The sequence below is a fragment of the Eucalyptus grandis genome, chromosome 7 (assembly GCF_016545825.1).
Source record: "Eucalyptus grandis isolate ANBG69807.140 chromosome 7, ASM1654582v1, whole genome shotgun sequence".
Taxonomy (NCBI): Eukaryota; Viridiplantae; Streptophyta; class Magnoliopsida; order Myrtales; family Myrtaceae; genus Eucalyptus; species Eucalyptus grandis.
Window position 1 is genome coordinate 51292905 of NC_052618.1, and position 19881 is coordinate 51312785.

The following is a 19881-nucleotide window of genomic DNA, read 5'->3' on the forward strand; positions in this document are numbered from 1 at the left end:
AGTGTAGATATTACATTGAATATAGAACTAAAGTTTGGAAATTATATTGGACAAATTAAATATTTAGGGACAACATTGCATATTAAATCAAAATTAGGGACTAATTGCGTCATTACTTCCAATTTAAGTTTTCTTTGATGGGCTCAATTTAATTTTAAGCGCTAAAAATGAAAAAAAGAAAGGTTATTTGAGTGTAATTGAAAATCGATCATTGAATATTGTGATCATTATTGGTAGGTTTTATCAATGTTATTGGCTAGTTCTAAACTGCGGTCAAGAATACTGCTCGGGACTGCTCGGGAGTCCCTTTTCTTTCTGGATCTCCTTTACTGAGCTTGTTGCTAAAATTGGACATAGATGATTTTTTATGGCTTAACTAGGGAGACAATCTCATATTTATGAACCGAGGACATATATCCAGGTGCATTGATTAGGGAGATAATATCGAATTCAATGCTGTATATCCACGATCAATGTTGCCCTATATACTTTCGACGATATGAAGGAAATTACGTCCACAATTGCACCGTATTACATTTTGGTTAATTTTGTAATATATATATATAATATTAGGAAATTGACACTTTGGTCCCTAAATTGGTTGTACTTATATGACGTCACACCAGCTCCAAAAGTAAAAATAATTCAATGCACTTTCAAATTTTATTTGACTAGTGGCTGTGCGAATTAGAAAGTAATTAGATTTTGTATGGCTCATATTTGAGTGGACCGAGTTGATATGTCTTGCTCAAGTTCATTTTCATGCGATACAATTTGAAAGATATATGCTTGATTGATCTCGAATTGACCCAATGCAGTACAATTTAAAAGATATATGCTTGATTGATCTCGACTTGACCCAATTCGAATTCATTAAGATAGTCCCTTTCTAGCGTGTTGAAGGGACTTTGTGAGTTAACAAGCACTGTTATTTAATGCTAGAGAATAATGGTCCCATCATCCTAGCTTTATTCTTGCACTCAATTATCATTTCTACTTATAGGAAAAGAAATTGTTCTCTTTTACCAAAAAAAAGAAAAAAGTAAATGAAATTGTTCTGCTACTTACCCTAAAAAGTTATTTGATGACTTAATCGAATCATTAAGTCAATGTCGTCATAGTTATCAACCAAGTCACCTTGAAAAATGATTATTAATTTTTAAAACCATAAGTCACTTTCCAGATTTTAAGTGTCAATTTCCACTCCTCGTAAAAAGATAATTTTTATCAACTCATTTAGAAATGATCTAAATTTTGGGAAATAAAGAAAATGTTTTCCAATAGTAAAATTTCCACGAAATAAATTTACCTTCAAAAGATAGAGATTCAAAGGATTTTTTTTTTTCCCATTTAATTTGGATCATTGATTTTAAGATAAAAATCCTAATACTAGAATGAACGCGTACAACATGAGTTTACTTTTCCAGATCTATTAAACATCAACATGCCGTTGATGTTCAAACTTCTCAAATCCAACTTATTTCATAAGATAACTTGTGCACCGAAATCGACCACGGAAGTCCATCATATCGAGGCCCAACACGAAGATTGCCTTCAATCAACTCAACCGACATCCTTATCACGGTCGGGGTAACTGGACCCGCATTATTTCAATCCAATTCAGTGCGCAACACTTTACAAATCTCGAAAAATTCCTAGATCGATGACCTGGAGATTCACACGTAAGCCACATATAGTGCGACCGCGGTGGGAACACACGTCGTGCGGAGCGAACAAGAACGCGACTCCCCCGAGAACGCCCGGTCCCAGAATCGACATGTCCGGCGGAAAGACATGTCCGGCGGAAACGCGTTGGCCCGTGCCCGTCTTTGTCCGAGAGCGGCCACTACCTGCACGGAGCATCGGCGGGCCTTTTGCCCATTAATTTATCCACAGAAAGTGCAAAGAGAAAATCGCAAAAGAATTTCTCCCTTTCTTCTTCTCTTCTTTTACTCTGAGTTTCTTGTCATTCGACTTCTCTTTCTGTCTTCTTCTGCTCGGCCTTTGACTCTTTCGTTGGCTAATAAAGAAAATAAAAACCCGAAGAAACCAGCCTCCGCTTCGTCTTTCCCATCTTCAACGGAGCGACTCGGTAAAAGGCCCGAACTTCCCAGCTAACCTCCCTCTTTCCTGGGTACCCATTTCGAATGGCCGAGATCTGAGGCTCTGGATTGCTCGCTTGGTAATTTTCGGGTCCGATTTCCGGTTTTTTCCGATGAGCTTGAAGGTCTTACTACACGTTCTCTGATCGTTTGTCTACTGGCTGCTGTTGTCTTCCTTGGAAGTTGAGCTTCCTTATCTGCCGTCGTTTGGTCAAACCCACTTCTTGGATCAATCGTTCTGCTTGTGTTCCGTCAATTGAGGGACCCGTTATTCGTTTGTCAATACTGAAGAGTTGGATACATGCAGCTGAACCGATGGTTTCTTCTTGATTGACTCTGGATCGTGGTTGCTAGCCGCGTTCTCGAGACCTTCTCATCAAACTTCTGGTCTTGGGTTTCGCCCGCCGCATTCAGAGTCAACGCCGGGTAGCTCTAGTGGGAATCGACTTGATCGATCTGTTTAGCTGTCCAACGTCGGGTTCTTGCGTAGAGTGTAGTTAGTAGCGTTTGAGGTGATTTGATCTTCATGTTCAAGGGTAATCGACTGATTTACTAGAGACTACACAGTAGATATATCAATGGGCAATACCTGTGTGGGACCGAGCATTACGAAGAATGGGTTCTTCCAATCAGTCTCCGCCGCGATGTGGCGGTCCCGACTACCAGATGGTTCGGTACACACGAATGCGGAGACTGTGAATGAGGAGGCAGCCAAAGAGCCCGAATCGCCTTTGCCGGTGCAAAATAAGCCTCCCGAGCCAGTAACAATGCCGAAGCCAGAGCCCAAACCGGAAAGTCCTCCCAAGCCCAAGAAAAAGCCTCAGATGAAGAGGGTGTCTAGTGCAGGACTGAAGACTGATTCGGTTTTGCAAAGGAGAACCGCCAATTTCAAGGAGTTCTATAACTTGGGGAAGAAGTTAGGGCAAGGGCAATTTGGAACTACCTTCTTGTGTGTAGAGAAAGCCACAGGAAAAGAATTTGCTTGCAAATCTATAGCCAAAAGGAAGCTGATCTCTGAAGAGGATGTCGAGGATGTGCGAAGAGAAGTTCAGATAATGCACCACTTGGTGGGGCATCCAAATGTTATATCGATCAAGGGGGCTTATGAGGATGCGGTGGCCGTCCACGTGGTCATGGAGTTATGTGCAGGTGGTGAGCTCTTTGATCGGATCATTCAACGTGGGCATTATACTGAAAGAAAGGCCGCTGAGCTTACTAGGACTATAGTTGGTGTAGTTGAGGCTTGTCATTCTCTGGGCGTGATGCATCGCGATCTTAAGCCTGAGAATTTTCTCTTTGTTAGTAAGGAGGAGGATTCCTTGCTGAAGACAATTGACTTTGGATTGTCAGTATTCTTCAAACCAGGTGTGTTCGACTGGTTTTTTCTCCTCTCAAGTTTTCTTGGGATTGGCTGTTTTTGTGTTGCTCAGAATGCTCTTTGCTTGTAGACATGATAGGGTAACTTGTATCCAGGAAGAACAAGTAGGAGAGTCCTAAAAATCTGCATCCAACACCCATACCTATTTCAAGTATATTTGGTATATAGGACTTGAGTAAATTGTAGGTGGTCTAAATCACATGCTTGTTATTCCTTTCCTAAAATGTGAATACTAGGATCATGTGTAGAGTTATTACTCATCTATTGGAAGGGTGAAAAAACAGCGACAGGCTTGGCAAGAAGTGTAGAGTGTAATTTGTAGTACGCGTTACTCTCTTTAAGTCTTTGCTCATGAGCAATGCTATAAACATTTCTCATGAGTGACAACGAATGATGTTTCTTCCAGGTGACAAGTTCACAGATGTGGTCGGCAGCCCTTATTATGTTGCACCAGAAGTTCTCAAAAAGCGTTATGGACAAGAAGCTGATGTTTGGAGTGCAGGGGTTATCCTCTACATACTGTTGAGTGGAGTTCCTCCCTTTTGGGCTGGTGAGATTTATTTTTTTGTTTTTTCCCTTTTTCAAGATTACGATTCCTGTGTTTGCATGTTCTTAACATGTTTGCGATCCTGACATTGTCAACCACATCTTTTATGATCCTTTTTTGTTCCACCAATCACAAAGAGACTGAGCAAGGGATATTCGAACAAGTCCTGCATGGGGATCTTGACTTTTCGTCAGACCCGTGGCCTAGTGTCACAGAAAGTGCTAAAGACTTGGTGAGGAGGATGCTTGTTCGAGATCCTAGAAGGCGGCTTACTGCTCATGAAGTTTTGTGTGAGTTGCTTCCTTTTATTTTGAGTCGTAAAGCAACGTGAGTTTTTGCCTTTTATGGCCTTTATTTCGAACTCCGACAACATGAACTGTGAAATGAAGATCGAGCATTTACTTAGCTGCTGATGAGAATTCTATTTCCCATAGGCCACCCATGGATCCAGGTTGATGGTGTTGCTCCCGACAAGCCTCTTGATTCTGCAGTATTGTCTCGCTTGAAGCAATTTTCAGCAATGAACAAGCTGAAGAAAATGGCTCTTGGAGTCAAAAGATAAGTTTCTTAAGCTAGTAAGATGCAAGGATACTAACATATCATTAAGATAAAGAGCCTACTAGGTAGGCTTCTGAACACCTTTGATAGGCTTGGCACGTCCAATTTGATACTGCAATGTGTCTTCACATAGTTGATACCTGTGCAGGTTATAGCAGAGAGCTTATCTGAAGAAGAAATCGCTGGCCTGAAAGAAATGTTCAAGATGATAGACGCAGATAATAGTGGCCAGATTACCTTCGAAGAGCTTAAGGCAGGATTGAAAAGAGCGGGAGCCAATCTAAAAGAGTCAGAAATTTATGACTTAATGCAAGCGGTAAGTGTTGGCTAATGAATGAACATTTTAAACCCATCCTCACTCGTGCTCCTCTCTTTAGGCTCCTGTCCGGTAAGACAGTGTCATACTGCAGTAGACCCCAGCTTACTTGAAAGACTTAGCTTGTTGGACTGTTATCAATAGGCAAACACAAAAGAAAAGATGAAGAAAGAAGAGAAAAGCATGCAAAACCTCATCTGGCATTTACTTTCACTATCGGATGTCAATGTCCCAGTGAAAAGTGTAACATCTTCTTTATGACTAGCCTGAATCGTGTCTACGTGCTTGTTTTTGAAGCGTCAAACCTTTCAGTTTTACATGCCTGACTACATCTTACGTTGCCGTGGGAACAAAGTTCACAGGCCTAGATGACTTAAGCCATATTTCTTAGAGAGCTGGTTCTTGGTATTATTAGGACAAGCGAGCTCTTTATTGTGGTGCCTTCTGTATCATCTGGATTTGTTGGTCTAAAGGTTACTCTATCCTTTTGCCTGCTATTTCTCTACATCATACTTCATCCTATCAAGTTATCTATTAGCTTCAGACTAGATGAAGAAAAGGAATATTTGGATTATTCTGTAAAATTGTGTGAAGTTGGTGTTGATGCTGACCGCCTCTTGAGGAGTTACTCTTTTGATAATCACGGTTACTGTGAACACATAATTTAAACACTCGATCAAAGAATGGCAATGCCAGTGGATCTCCCTTCTGGTAGATGACTGATCAGACAGCTGGTCTTGAAATTTGTAGGCGGATGTAGATAACAGCGGGACAATTGACTATGGGGAATTCATTGCTGCCATGTTGCATTTAAACAAAATCGAGCGAGAAGATCATCTATTTGCTGCTTTTAACTACTTTGACAAGGACGGGAGTGGCTACATCACCCAGGATGAGCTTCAACAAGCTTGCGAGGAGTTTGGCATCGAGGATGTACGCCTGGAAGAAATGATCAAGGAAATCGATCAGGACAACGTAAGTCATGTCTCTAATATAGTAAATTTTACGCTCAGCTCAATAAGTGATGGACAGGTAACAGAAAACATATACTAGGTATGCATAGACCTAATTTGCTGACAATAACAAAAGAATCTGGCTGACTCACCTGTGTGATGCTGCATTCCGTCTGCTATTGGCCTATTATGACTCCAGTAAGTTGCTTTCAATGGTCATCAAGGTCAGATTACAACATTAGCCATGGGTTTCTTCGGTAACACTTGAGAAGTCCTATAATTTCTTTCGGTGATATGCTTTATGGTGTTTTTTTGTCCTAAAGGTTGATGTTCGGCAGTTCCAATGCGTATTGACTAGGCACCTGCTGATTTTGCAGGATGGACGGATAGACTACAATGAGTTCGTGGCAATGATGCAACAAGGAAATGCGATGTTTGCAAATGCAGCTGCTTTTGGCAGGAAAAGCCTAGAAAGTAGTTTCAGCATCGCACTTAGATAAGCTATATAAAACTCCAGTGGCACAAGCAGCGGTGACATTCTTCCTTGGTATCCTTCTCTTAAATATGTAATCTTTCCTAGTCATTTCACAATTTTTCCCCTTGATGAGAACTAGAGTTATCAAGAACTCGTGGAGCCAGCGCTGGCAAGGCCTGTTTCATGTCCTTACTCTTGGGACATAGAGATTGATTTTTCACCCCGTTTTTCACACCCAAACGTTTTTTCCTTCCTTGTTTCTTTTTTCCACACAATGTTGGAAGACTTCCGTAACTGGCTGTATTGTGTTTTTCCAGTTCAGGATAGTTCTTTGTTGTTTTAAAGAAATAGAATGGTTGTATCTCTCGGTCAAGTTATTGGTTTTTTCCCCCATGATACAGCTTGTAATTTCCTTCTGTGCGGCTTTGTTTTCGGCTCATATACATACATTAGACCATGCAGATGCATTGGATCAGTGGCCCTTGAAGCTTTAACCGGTTTTCTGTTATTATAACTATCCTATTTTGCAGGTATTCTGGAAAAGTTTTGCTGATATGACTTTAACACTAATTCTTGAATCCTCTCTTTTCTTCTTTTCCTCCTTTCTACATTGTGTTTTGCACTATTTCATGTTGTCGGAACAACCAAGACAACGAGGAAAAGGGGGAACAGAAAGACTAGGTGGCTGCCAAAAGCTTATCATAATTGTCGACATTAGGTCGAAAAGGAGTTATTTTTAGGTGACGTGGAGTTGCTTGTGCGTGGGATTCACGTAAACGCCTGCCGATCCAAAAAACCATCTTGCATCAAAGTTAAGTTCATTCGCTTCCATCATCTGGCTTTTGCATAACTTATAACCCATGCTAAGCTCGGGAGGGATCACCAGCTCATCATCCACTTCTTCCACTTCCTCCTCCAATTTCGCCTTTTCGGCACTAAATTCACGCCTGTCTTTGAAGACCCTGATCCACCATACACGCTTGCTTCGCCTTTGCCACTGCTGCTACGGCAAATGCGGAAAACTGGGCTCATGTGTCTTCATCAGCCTTAGTCCCACTATCCATCTCGGCACAGCCACAGCCGCAGCTGCTTCGACCAAGCGACGAGCTGGATTGAGCCTCCGCTCCGTCTTGGGCTGATCTCTATCCTTTCGGTGGCGAGCTGAACCATAGAACTACTAATCCAATCCTCCAAAATTCAAGCGTTGGATCATCTCTTGTAAAGATGTATCTAATGTGATCCACTTTGCAACGACATCAAGTGGGTTATCCTGAGTTCTGTGATAATAAACAGTCTAATCCAATCTTAAGAAGTCATCCATAAGGTTTATGCATTCCAGGGGTCTCTTAGTGACGTAGATTAGTTTAACGTGAAACATGATGATTGAGGTCTCTGCTCTAGCTTGCACAAATGCCCGCGAATCTCTATCGATCGGCTTTCAGAAGATCCTAAGGCATTGACCAGAAGACAATAGAGGCATATTTAAATTACATCAATCTCAGTGGGCTCATGTTCTTGCGATCGTGCACTTGTTCGTGTGTGGATCAATCGAAGTCGTCCCTGGCACATCATCGTTCCAGGCTTTCTCTTAGATAACCATGTCTGCAGGTCGGAATCCATCATTCTAGTATTGATAACATGATCGTGCTTGTACCCACATCAAGCTAATCTGAATGCAGTGGCCTGTCAAGTCTTGGTCCCGGCGGTCGTAGCTTCATGCTACGTTGGAACACGAACACGATCGTGCTTGTACACCTACATAAAGCTCATCTGAATACAGTGGCTTGTCTCGTCTCAATCCCGGCGGTGGTAGCTTCATGCTACCGTTGGAACACGAACTGTTCGGGCGAAACAGGACTGCGAAGGAGATGAATGGTTCAAATCCGAGTTCTGGAAATCAGGAAGAAAAAAAAAGAATTGTGTGCTGCGAGTTTATACGCTTCGCTGGTGTCCGGTATGTGGTCAGTGATCTTTTCCCTTTCCTTGTCGACGTCGGGGTTCGACTCGCAGTCTCGTGCGGCACCTGTCGCCGGATTGTTTCTTTTCTAAGCAGATCTTAATATTCATAAGCTAAAATTCTACCTTTTTGTCCCTATATTTTCAAGCCTTTTTTTAATTTAAGTTCTTGCGTCTTCTGATCTAGCCATTTTATTTTCACAATTTTTCTAATGAAGTTTCTCCAACATCAAATCCGAACAAATCCAACTGACCTAACAGCCGAACAGTGCTCTAGACGTGCATAAATTTTTCCAATATGGACATCCATGTGGGCATTCACAATATTTGAACTCTAACCCATGTTACACTCCGGTGTCGCTTCACCACGTTCGCACGAACATCAAAATATTTTAGACGTGTTAAACTATGTTGCTGTCAGATGGCCACGTTGGCTGAACTCTAGTCGAGTTTGGTTATAAAGTTTGTTGAAGTAGAATAACTTGATCTGGGTATGAAAAACTCCAAGCTAGCATTGTAATGATAAGTTTATCTAAAACTAATTTTTTTATCATAAAAAATCTCAAACTTATATACATGTGACAAATTTATCATAAATTAATTTTTAGACTACTAAAAATTTCAAATTAGTATATTTGCGATTACCTTCTACTAGTTTTCATTAAATTTGATTAATATCACAAAAAATTACAAACTGATACACCGCCAGTACACCCGTCAATCGCTATATGTCATTCAACTCAGTAGATTGACAGTAAAATTTCATGGAAATTAATGGAAGGTAAATTTACCATATGTCTACCAATTAGAGATTTTTTGTAGTCAAAGTATTAGTTTGATAAATTTGTCATATATGTATCAATTTGACGTTCTTTGTGGTATCAATCCTAAATTAAAAGAATTCTTACCATTTACCAAAAAAAAAAAAAATCCTAAATTAAAAGGAAAAATCTTAAAATAGGGACTCAAAGTGCTATCATTTTTTCAAAAGAATATCTAAAATGAAGTCTGTCTCAAATAAAAACCCAAAGTATTTATTTAGTCTCAAAGAAGGACCTGACTAGAGAATAGATGCATTTTTTATGCGTATTCTAGTGGCTTGATCAGGGATATTTTCATCCAATACATATATTTTTGTTTTCCTTTTCCCCTATTCATCTTTTTCTTGATCCCACCATGGTTGTCCCTATTCATCATCTTCTTCGCCAATGTTGAAGATCGATCAAGAACAACGAAAATGGGGAAGGGCCGGTGAGGGCTTCGCCATCGTCACCAGCTACTAGTAAGGGCAGGCGTGCGCTTGACACCCATTGAGGCTATAGGTGAGGGCTTGCATGCTAACCCTCGCCCGTGGCTGGTGAGGGCTAATCAACCTTGTCAGCCATTGGTGGTAAGGGCCGATGAAGGCCTACAAGCCTCACTTGCAGCTAGCGAGGGCTCGACGGCCCTTGTCCACTGTTGGTGATGGGCATTGAACCCTCAATGGCCCTTACCAATGGCCAGCAAGGGTCACGGAGCCCTCGTTGATCCTTCTCCAATTTTGGTGTTCTTGATCAATCTTCAACATTGACGAAGAAGATAATGAATAGGGACAATCATGGAAGAAGATGAATAGGGAAAAAGGAAAACGAGAAAAGAGTATTTTTTGAATGAAAAATACCCCTAATTAGACTATTGGAATACATTGAAGATGCATCTATTCTCAAGTTATTTCTTGAGGCTAAATGACTACTTTGAATTTATTCATCGACCGGTGAGTTATGTCCTTATTTGAGACTAAATAACTATTTTGCATTTTTTTTGAGATAGATTTCATTTTAGGTCATCTTTTGAGAAAAAAAGATGATATTTTAGGTCCTTATTTGAGATTTTCTCAAATTAAAAAAAAACATGAAATTGATCAGAAAGAAAGAAAAGCAAAAAAATAAAATAAAATAAGGTGAAGAACAAATAACAGCAACGTAATAAAGCGCATTTAAACCCGCCACTCCCAGCACCAAGCCCACAAAGAAGTCGCCGATTATTTGAACCCGCCGTCGCCCGTAAATAAGAAGCACTTCCCCGTATCAATCGCCGGCGCGAGAGAGAGAGAGCTCGTAACGAATTACGACAAAGTAGCGGCGAATCTCCGTCGACTCTGACCGCAACATGTGGCGGAGGCTCGTCTCCGGCGGCCACCTGCGCCTCCCCCTCCCTGGCCGCTCCATCCCGCATCGCGCCCGCCGCCGCCGCCGCGCACCCCACCGTCGCCTCCGCCGTCAACTCCATCCTCCTCCGCTCCCTCAAGGAGCACTACCTCGAAGTCTCCAAGATGACTCCTCCTCCCGTACGCCCTCTTCCTCTCGCACCTCCGCTTTTTCTCCGTTCCTTAAACCCTCGGAAGAGGTTCTGCAAAGGGTCGCAGTCGATAGGGTTTTAGCCTAATCGTCACTGCTCTTGCGAACTGCAGAAGGTGAATCCCCCGTCGCCGTTCACCATCGTGAAGGGCGCGCTCGACGCCGACGGTCCGGTCCTCCGGCGGACTTACAACGACGAAGAGATCAGCCTCTACGTCATGCGGCTGGCGAATCTGGTCCCCGGCGGCGGCCGAGAGGACGACGGCGAGGACGACATCAATCAGCTGTTCCTTCACGTGAGCATCGCGAAGCCTGGCCAGGAGGAGGCCCTGCATTTCCTGTGCGGGTTGTATCCGGACGCGCTGGGGATTCACTCTGTTTCGATGAGGCCGAAGCTCGAGACGACGGGTTTCCTCGTGGTTCCGAAGAAATACAATGGCCCCATTTTCGAGTAAGTGGGTGTTGGCATTTCTTTTTGTTTATGCACTTCTTGGTTCAGGTGTGGCATAGATTTGTCTGAAAGAAGGCCAATTATAATGAGATGGAGAGGTTGAAGTTTCTGATCATTTCATTATGAAGCTTGGGGACGTTTAGCAGGGGCTTTTGTACGCATTGGTTTTGTATGGAGGTGCCCTTAAGTTCTAGTTTCTTCGGTGTAGAAATACGGTAAGAGGTAGGAGTGTTAAAATTAAGGTTAGTTATTTAGACTGAGGCGAAGGAGACATTCTTTCCAAGATGATTAGTTGCGAGATTCTTTGAGATTGTGCCAAGACTAATGACAGCTCCACATATCGACCATGAGAGCAGGAAATCGAGGGAGTCTTGTTATTCTTCTGAGGTGAAAGAATCAGTCTGCTCTACAAATTTTTGATCAGACGGTTTGAGGGAAATTTCAGTAGGCAGGTGAATGAATGAGTCTGTGAAATGATAAGTGGTAGAACTTTAGTAGCCTCTTTGAAATCTATCTAATGATCTCTCTTATTGGGCGTCGTGTCTAGTTGGGTTACGATGGATTGATGGTTCTATGACTTTTCGTTGAATCTTTATAATGTTTTAAAATCTTATATCATGACAATTATGTAAAATGATAATGTTCAATTTGAATGTGCATCTTTTGTTGTTTTGTGAGAGGATATACATTTTTGATGGTGTGTACATATTAGCAGAGACTCATAATTCAGTCAGAAAATTGCCGTGTGACTCCCTAAAAAAAGTAGAGCTTCAGATGAGATGCAACTGCAGTTTGAGCTGTTAAAACAGATACATGAGCTTGCTAGCCACTATCTTGTCCTAAATAGCTTGATGTTGGAAGATATTGAGAGAATTCAAGAAATCATAGTATTGCACGACAAAAGGTGGCGACTCTACAGTCTCAGTTTTTAGAGGGAAAACTTATATGTGCATAAAGTTTGATGGTTAAAATGTGCTCTGGATTTGTTTCTGGGTGCTTTCAACCTTTCACCAATTGTTGCTATCATTTTATTTATGTGCTGAGTTTGATGCAAATAGTTTTTACGAATGTGCAGAGACCTTGATGAAAAGGTGAGGGATGTGCTTCACAGTTACATTGAGGAACGGGGGGTGAATGAGAGTCTCTTCCCATTTCTTCAAGCATGGCTTTATGTCAAGGATCATAGGGGTCTGATGCGTTGGTTTAAATCAGTGGGTACATTTATCAACAAAGATAAGTCTGCAAAAGATGATTAATTTCAGTGAGTACCATCCATAAGTGAAAAGGCTGGTTTTCGCTGCTTTTTCTTCCATAGCTTATTGGAGAGGAAGTTCTATGGCCCGCAGAAAGCTTGGTGATTGAGCTGCTACTGTTTTGTGGCCATGCAGATTGCTTGGTGAAGCTAAGAAGTGCTAGTGGAGGGCATTTTTCAGTTGCGCTTCACTTTGGCCGATTGGGAACAAGAGATTCTCAGATTTGCGTACTTATTCGTTAGTTGGCAGATGTTACATGGGACGGTCTAATGTTATATTTTGGTTTGTAATTTTATTTTTCACCAGTTTAATGTGCCATTGTTTTGCCAGCAACTAATTACTTGAGGTTCTTCTTGTTACCCAAGACATTCTCTGCGATCTACCTGCTCAATTTTGGTTTGAAATTTGAACCTCACCATTGCCAGGATTGGGAACGTTTCCATTTTCATTTGAGGCTATGTTTGGTGGATTGGTGTAACTAGACCCGTTAAACGGGTGGGTCGGGTCAGGTTTGAGTCAAGTCATAAATGGTTCACTCAAATCGACCCATTTAACCCGTTTATGACCCATTTATTACAGGCAAAAATTTTTAACCCATACCGACCCGACCCGTATCCGACCTATACCCGACCCATTTAACGAAACCTAAAAAAAGTTTATATATATATTTTAAAAATGATATTGCTAAAATGGTTTTATACAACGCAAATTTAATAGATAATTTTTAAAATAATTATTTAAAAAAAAAATTGAATTTAAAATTTTTTTTTTTTTTTCTTCTTCTTCTTCGGTCATTGGCCGCCACGACGACAAATGGCCTGGCGGCCGGCCACGGCGAGCCTCAAGCTCGCCGGCTCGCCGGCGACGCCGGCGAGCTCAAGGTTCGGGCCAGATCCGGTGAGCTCGAGTCTCGCCAGATCCGGCGAGCTCGAGCTCGCCCGGACGCCGCGAGCCGGAGTCTCGTCGAACGGCGAGGCTCAGATCCGCGAGCTTGAGGCTCACCGGCGTCGGGCGAGCTCGAGCCGCCTCGCCGATCTCCGGCGAAGCTCGAGCCTCACGGCGTCGGGCGAGCTCGAGCTCGCCCTCGCCCGACGCCGGCGAGTTCGAGTCTCGCCAGATCCGGCGAGCTCGAGCTCGCCCGACGCCCGCCGCCGGCGAGGCGAGGCTCGCCCGGCCGGTCGTCGGCTATCGCCGTCTTCCGGCGACCGGAGGAAGAAGAAAGAAAAAATAAGAAGAAAAAAAAAAAAAAAAATTATAATTTCGGTTTTTATAAAAAAAAATTGTAAAGTTAAAGAGAGAGAGAGATGGTGGGATTTTGAGTGAAAATAAATAGATTCATTTTTAATGGGTTGATAAATGGGTCAACTCTCTAACCCATTTAAAACCCATATATCTTAGTCTTGACCCATTAAAACCCATTATGGGTGCTTTATGAAAGAAAGCTTGACCCATTAATGACCCATTTAACCATAAATGGGTTATGCAACCCATTTAACACCTCTAGGTGTAACTCCAAATAGGACAACTTATATCCTATCGGTGTTTGTTGGGACGCGAAATCTGGATATGTGTGGATACTGGATGTAAAAATCCCACCTAGGAAGTGGGATATACCCAGAAATAAGATGGATTAAAAGAAAAATAAAAAGAAAAGAACAATATGAATCAAAAGACGGATTGATGGAGAGAAAACGAGCATAAGGGCTCTACCGTTGTTTGACGCTGCGATGTTGCCCATCGGACTTGTCGGACATTTAATTTTCTGAGACCTAGAGATTTCAGCTGTGAAATTTTGGCATCAGGAATCTTCTCAGGATAACTTCAAACCTCAAAACTTAAAAACATCCCAGATACTCCGGAAGACATTTCCACAATGACATCTGAAAGGAGATGGGAAAAACGAGTCTAATCAGATTCTAGCATCTAACTTTTGTTTTTATGGCGCAAAGACATCCAAATAACTCTTTCCCTTTCTACTCGGATGTATTGATAAAACCAGAGTCCTTTTGATAAGAGTTGCTTGGCATTTGGAGACGCATTGCTCGGATGCAAACGCTTACGATGCAATAAATCACCCGATAACTCCATTTCACGTGATCACATCTATCCGGCAGTTCGAATTCTTTGAAACTAGCATTCTGTCCCTGAAAAATTTTCTAAGCACACTACTTAACAAGGAAATGTACATATTCCCTCATAACATGTATGTAACATTGGCTAGCTTATAGAGATAGAAAATAGAATATAAAACAAAATGCAACAGCAATCTCCCCTCGTAGACAGAACTCGGTGACTCAACTTTAACTTGCGTGCCGGTGCTTAGATATGGTCTAGTGTGCCATTGGTCGAAACGACTAGTTTTTGTTGACGTATCTACCTCGTCTTTTGTTTTTACTAATGTGTCTTTTGTAAAGGTCAACGTCTTAGTTACGTCATGTGTCACGTGTCGCATTAGATTGTATAGATAGAACATTTATCTAAAGGAACACTAAAGATGTGTTTGGTAACGTCTCTGTTCCCAACAACAATTTCTTTTCAAAACATTTTTTTCTATTTCTATTATTGGGAATAGTTTCTAAATATTTTAGAGTGTTTGATAATTTTATAAAATTTCTGTTCTTGGAATAAAAATATATTTGGTACGACTCAAAATATTTTTGTGACTAAAAATTTCTTTTAATTTATTAATAATTTTATTACAATTTTCTTTTTTTTTTCCTTTTTCCTTTTTTTTTTCCTTCCTCTTGGCCTTACCGAATTTGAGCTAGGTCGGTTGAGGCGCAGGGGGGACATGCTGACCGCTGGTGAGCTTGGGGTGACCTCGCTGGGGGTTAGCGAGGCTCCGGCAAGATCGTCGGGCCTTGTTTGGCTGGTCGCCAGCCATCGCCGAGGCGGACGATTAGCAAGGGGAAAAAGAAAGGAAGAGAAAAAAAAAGAAAAGAAAGGGAAGAAATGAAGAGAAAATAGAAAACTTGTTTCTTAAGTTATTCAGGGAACAAGAAATTTTATTTTTTCTTATTTCTATTTCAAATTTATTCTCAAAAACAAAAAAAAAAAAAATTAGTAAACGCGTTTTTATTCTATTTCTATTCGGAAAACAAAAGAATGCAAACAAATATTCCTTGACGCGTTACCAAACAACACCTAAAAGTTCATGGGGGAAAATTTTATCACTTCAGTAAAAAATTGTGGGTTTTTTTCGGAAGTTGGCCTTTTTCGACCATGTCAAACCATCCCAGTAAATGAGTACAAAAATGGGTCTTCAAGTTCATAAATTATGATCTCCCTACTACATTTCTGTACAAACTCTAGGTGACATTAATATAATATCAAGGCATCCACGAAAGTCATAAAAATACAAAGCTAGACATTCAGGTGGTTCCCATGCAGAGAATCGGGAAAAGAAGAGATACGTCGCAAGACCAGGTAAGCGAAGGAAGGCGTGTTTTGTTTATAGGTTTCCTTGGAAGGTTGAAGTGAATCATACGATCAAGCCAACCACACGGCTGAGGAGGTGACACTGCTCAAGGCATGGTCGAGCGCATGTGCTTTGAGGGTCATCTGGGCACTGCAGCTCAAGGGCGTTCGATACAAATCCGTCCTGGAAGATCTCTCCGACAAAAGCGACCTCCTTCTTCATCATAGCCCACTTATAAGAAGGTACCGGTGCTTCTTTACAAAGGGACAGCAATTTCGAAGTCCCTGGTAATTCTCAAGCACCGTCGACACGAGACATGGAACCGATGCCCGCTTCTCCCACAGGATCCTTATGCAAGGACCATGGCGCGATTCTGGGCCAAGTTCGGCGATGACAATGTAAGTGATTATGCGCCGTACAGTGTTTGTTTCTCTAAATGCATCTTGCACATGCATTAAATCACAAGAAAGAGTCGGGTCCATTGACTTTATCAGATTATGTGGTTTTAGAGAAGTAAGAGACAATGTTAAGATCTAAATGCAAACATACTATCCAAATGGCGTATCTCTTTAATAATCTGTTTGGGTTTTGGGGGGGTGTTTGGAATTCTGCAGATTATGCCATCAATATGGACTGCTGCTTTTATAAGTGAAGGCAAACAAGAAGCAGCTCCTACAGAGGCAAGTGAGCACCTGCAGAAGCTGGAAGAACAACTTGAAGGGAAGAAATTCTCTGGTGGATGCAACATCGGATATCTGGACATTGCGCTTGGATGGTTGGTCACTCCACTTTGGGGTCTTTGAGGAGATATCCAGCCTCAAAGTGGTTGATGGTGAGAGGTTTCCACCTCTATTTGCATGGTTGAAAGAGTTCTCAGATGCTCCAATAATCAAAGATCGTTGGCCACCCCATGACAAGCTTAACCTGAAGTTCATTGCTCTTCGTCAAGTGCATCTCACGAAGTCATCATCAGCTTGAACTATTTTCTTTTGTTGCAGGTTGTTAAGACTCAAGTTACTGGCAACTTTCATGTGCATATTCCAGCTTGGTTACTGATCTTTTGAATAGATTTTCCCCTCAACTATGAAATAGTTTGCTATCCCAAATGACATATTTCTATATATAGAATAGTTTGCCCTGAGTGCATGCTAGAGATAAAATTGGTATGAATTCGGTGGACAATGGAACAGTTGCCAGTTTCAGACATGAAACAATTGAACAGTTCAAAGTGTAATTCATAAAGCCACTAGCACGTGGCTACTGGCCAGTTGCTGTACCGACCAAAAAGCGTACAATGGCATCACATTGGGTTTTCTAAGAAGTGACGAAAATAGCTAGAAAATTCAAATAACGCCTTGAAAAGAAATAAAATAACGGAACTTCATTTTGTGATTGGTAGGTTGAACAGGATGACTGTGCCACATAGTTCCTACTTCCTCCACATAAGCAAGAAAACCAAAAGAAACACAAATAACAACTATGCGAATATTGTAGAGTCAACTGACATCATTGAACAGCAACAAAATCTTGCAACAGAAGATTGAATTTTGGAACTTAGTACATTTACGATTCCACTATTCCACCACCGAGGGGTGAAAAGGTCAACTATGCAGAAAAACCATTTTGACACATCATAAATGCAACACAAGCGTAACACAAGGACAAGCATGACGAGCCTTTGAGTAGCAAGTTGTCAAGTCTGCACAATAATTTTTAAAACAAATATGCTGAGCAAAGAAGATTTCGCAATATGTTAAATTGTGCCTACAACTGATAAATAGTCTAATCTGTACCTGGAGGGTTCAAAGAGTTTCATCTAACATATAGAAGCCTCAACATTGTTGGATCCAATCCAAGTAGCTGTATAGGATGCTACACTCTGTCCCAAGAACTTGAGATGTAGAACTCACTTCACAAATGGAACCCCTGAGGGGACAGTTTGGGCATATTTCTCATACTGTCGCCCAAAGAACTGTCTCAGAAAAAACTCTTCATATGGTATCCGTTTTGCAAAGAAATGCCAAGCAACTGCTGCGAATGCAAACATAGACACGGGATTGCACAGCATTATTTGAGTCCCGACCGACCAGATGAAAAATCCGCAATATCCAGGATGACGAATAAACTGATAGATTCCGTGAGTTATCAGCTTGTGATCATCCTCATGATAGATTTTGATCAAATGCGTAAATGCCCGCCCAGCAGTTATAATTGCCATCTTCCTAATGATCTCCCCAACTACAATCAGGGCTAAGCCGAAATTGCTGATCCACCAGCATTCTTTCCAGGATGGAAATAGAGAAACTTCAACAAAATACTCCACCAGCGAAAAGAACATTGCAAGAAGATAATTTCGGCTGATCAAGAGGGATTTAAGAGTTACATTTGATCGTCCATGAAAGGCCGCTGCAAGGATATACTCAGACCCATGAAAGAAGATAATTGACAAGAGTAATTGGGACAACTGTCTGCAGGCTGTGTAACTATATATCTCTGCCATTATTTGGTCAATCAAGGTGCATCGATTTACAGTCTTCAATGTAGTCCTCTGGGACCAGAGGATTCAGCTATGGGATTAGTAATCTTCCTGGATAACTTCAGACCTGGAAGTGATGCTGGGCTGAACCTTGAAACTGACAAAAGACATCCAAGATCCTCTCAAAGACATTCCATCATTGACATCTGAAAGAAGATGGGAAAAACAAGTTTTGGATTATAAAAGGATCAGGTTCTCACATCCAATAGTACTTTTGCGTTTATGGCACAAAGACATCCAAATAAGTCTTTCCTTTTTTTAATTGCATATGGAAAAAACCAGAGTCCTTTGGATAAATTTGCTTGGCAATTGGAGACACACTGCTTGGATGCAAACATTAACAACGCAATAGATTGCCTGATAACTCCATTTTATTCCATGATCATATCCGTCTAGCAATTCATATCCTTTGAAACTGGCATTATGTCCCTGAAAAATTTTCTAGCTATACCACTTAACACAGAAATATACAAGCTCCCCCTTAAAACATGTATATAGAATTGGCTAGCTTATAGAAAAAGAAAACAGAAAAGGAAATAAACCATGACAAGCAATCTCCCTCGGTAGACAGAAGGTAACCTTCATGCTTCACTGCATTCCACGAGGGCACAACATTCTCTAACCTAACAACCCCTAGCACACTAGACCAAATCCAAGCATCGGCGCAGCAAGTTATGAATAATTTTTTTTTTTCCCACAACATTTTGAGTTTAGCTCTAATTTCAAACACCGAGCCATGACAGCATCTAAAGACGACATGGCGATTTCAATATCTTCAATGCAATGAAATACACTAGCAATACATCTAAGCTAGACGTGATCAAAAGCACAACCGGGCAGACATTATTCCAGTCGAATTCAAAAATTTAGCGGGTCAAAATCGCGGGAATCAAGCTCATCTCGGCAGTCGATAACATCGGCAGACGTCATCGGGAAATCATACACCGCCGGAACGACAATCAAGCCACGGCCAAAGAGAATCGACGGTATGAAACTCAATCCAGCTGCGGAATCTGATGATGGGTCGGCCGTTTTCATTGCTTTCCGAGTCCGTGGGACTCTTAGAAGAGGGCGTGAGCGAAGCCCTCGATCAAGCAAGGACAAAGCATACCCACGAGCTCGTTTAAGCAGATGAGAGCGAAGAGGACGCACCTTACCATTGAAAGCGAGGAACTTGACATGACCAGAGCTCGACAACGCCCAAAAAGGTGCAAACTTCAACACGGATTCACGCCAAGAAACCTTCCGAGGCTCCAAGAAAAAGGAAAGGGCTGGAGGCAAGAAAGGCCGACAGAGGTTGGGAGCTGCAATGGAAGAGAAGGATTTCAGACGGCGGAGAGAAGATGGAAAGGTCGTTACTTTACAAGTCGCTGGGGAAACCGGAAGGACCGGTAGCAGGTTAAAGTGTTCTTAAGGCCCGTAAATAGTTGAATTTCTTTACTATTTTTTCTTCATAATAGTAAAAATCCAATCGAAGGCATTTTGTTAGGATGGTCCAATGCGGAGGAAGTCTACTGAATTGCAATCCGAAAGGCTTGAATCCATATAATAATCAATATGAAGCAATAGGATTTTTTTATTATTTTAGGACTAAAGGCTTGG

General features: G+C 41.6%; 4 protein-coding genes across 7 annotated transcripts; 3 read left to right on the forward strand and 1 right to left on the reverse strand.

The window, feature by feature from the left end:
• Nucleotides 1-1864: 1864 nt before the first annotated feature.
• LOC104454074 (calcium-dependent protein kinase 1) lies at nucleotides 1865-6741 on the forward strand. Its single transcript, XM_039317007.1, has 7 exons — nucleotides 1865-3467; nucleotides 3887-4030; nucleotides 4165-4317; nucleotides 4462-4577; nucleotides 4734-4901; nucleotides 5652-5876; nucleotides 6232-6741. Exons 1-7 carry the CDS (start codon nucleotides 2681-2683, stop codon nucleotides 6352-6354), a joined length of 1716 nt encoding a protein of 571 aa, XP_039172941.1. The 5' UTR covers nucleotides 1865-2680; the 3' UTR covers nucleotides 6355-6741.
• Nucleotides 6742-10335: 3594 nt separating this feature from the next.
• Nucleotides 10336-12752, forward strand: LOC104454076 (uncharacterized protein At2g39795, mitochondrial; the record flags this gene model as incomplete). Its single annotated transcript, XM_010068802.3, has 3 exons — nucleotides 10336-10611; nucleotides 10735-11072; nucleotides 12148-12752. Coding segments are annotated over 3 exons (795 nt in total), but the record flags the coding sequence as incomplete, so codon positions are not given.
• A 2816-nt stretch (nucleotides 12753-15568) lies between these two features.
• LOC104454077 (protein-S-isoprenylcysteine O-methyltransferase A) lies at nucleotides 15569-19628 on the reverse strand. 4 transcript variants are annotated; one of them, XR_001979931.2, is made up of 4 exons: nucleotides 19432-19628; nucleotides 17537-18425; nucleotides 16436-16667; nucleotides 15569-16116 (listed from the first exon to the last, which is right to left on the reverse strand). XR_001979931.2 is itself a non-coding variant. In XM_010068806.3 (2 exons), the coding sequence occupies exon 2, from the start codon at nucleotides 18241-18243 to the stop codon at nucleotides 17650-17652; it is 594 nt and encodes a 197-aa protein (XP_010067108.2). In that variant the 5' UTR covers nucleotides 18244-18425; nucleotides 19437-19628; the 3' UTR covers nucleotides 17099-17649. The 4 variants fall into 4 exon arrangements, 1 of the variants encoding a protein (XP_010067108.2); XR_727206.3 differs by lacking the exon at nucleotides 15569-16116 and having other exon boundaries at nucleotides 16369-16667; XR_727207.2 differs by lacking the exons at nucleotides 15569-16116; nucleotides 16436-16667 and adding an exon at nucleotides 17099-17442.
• Nucleotides 16106-16721, forward strand: LOC104455790 (probable glutathione S-transferase). Its single transcript, XM_010070520.2, has 2 exons — nucleotides 16106-16141; nucleotides 16398-16721. Exons 1-2 carry the CDS (start codon nucleotides 16106-16108, stop codon nucleotides 16719-16721), a joined length of 360 nt encoding a protein of 119 aa, XP_010068822.2.
• Nucleotides 19629-19881: the final 253 nt, after the last annotated feature.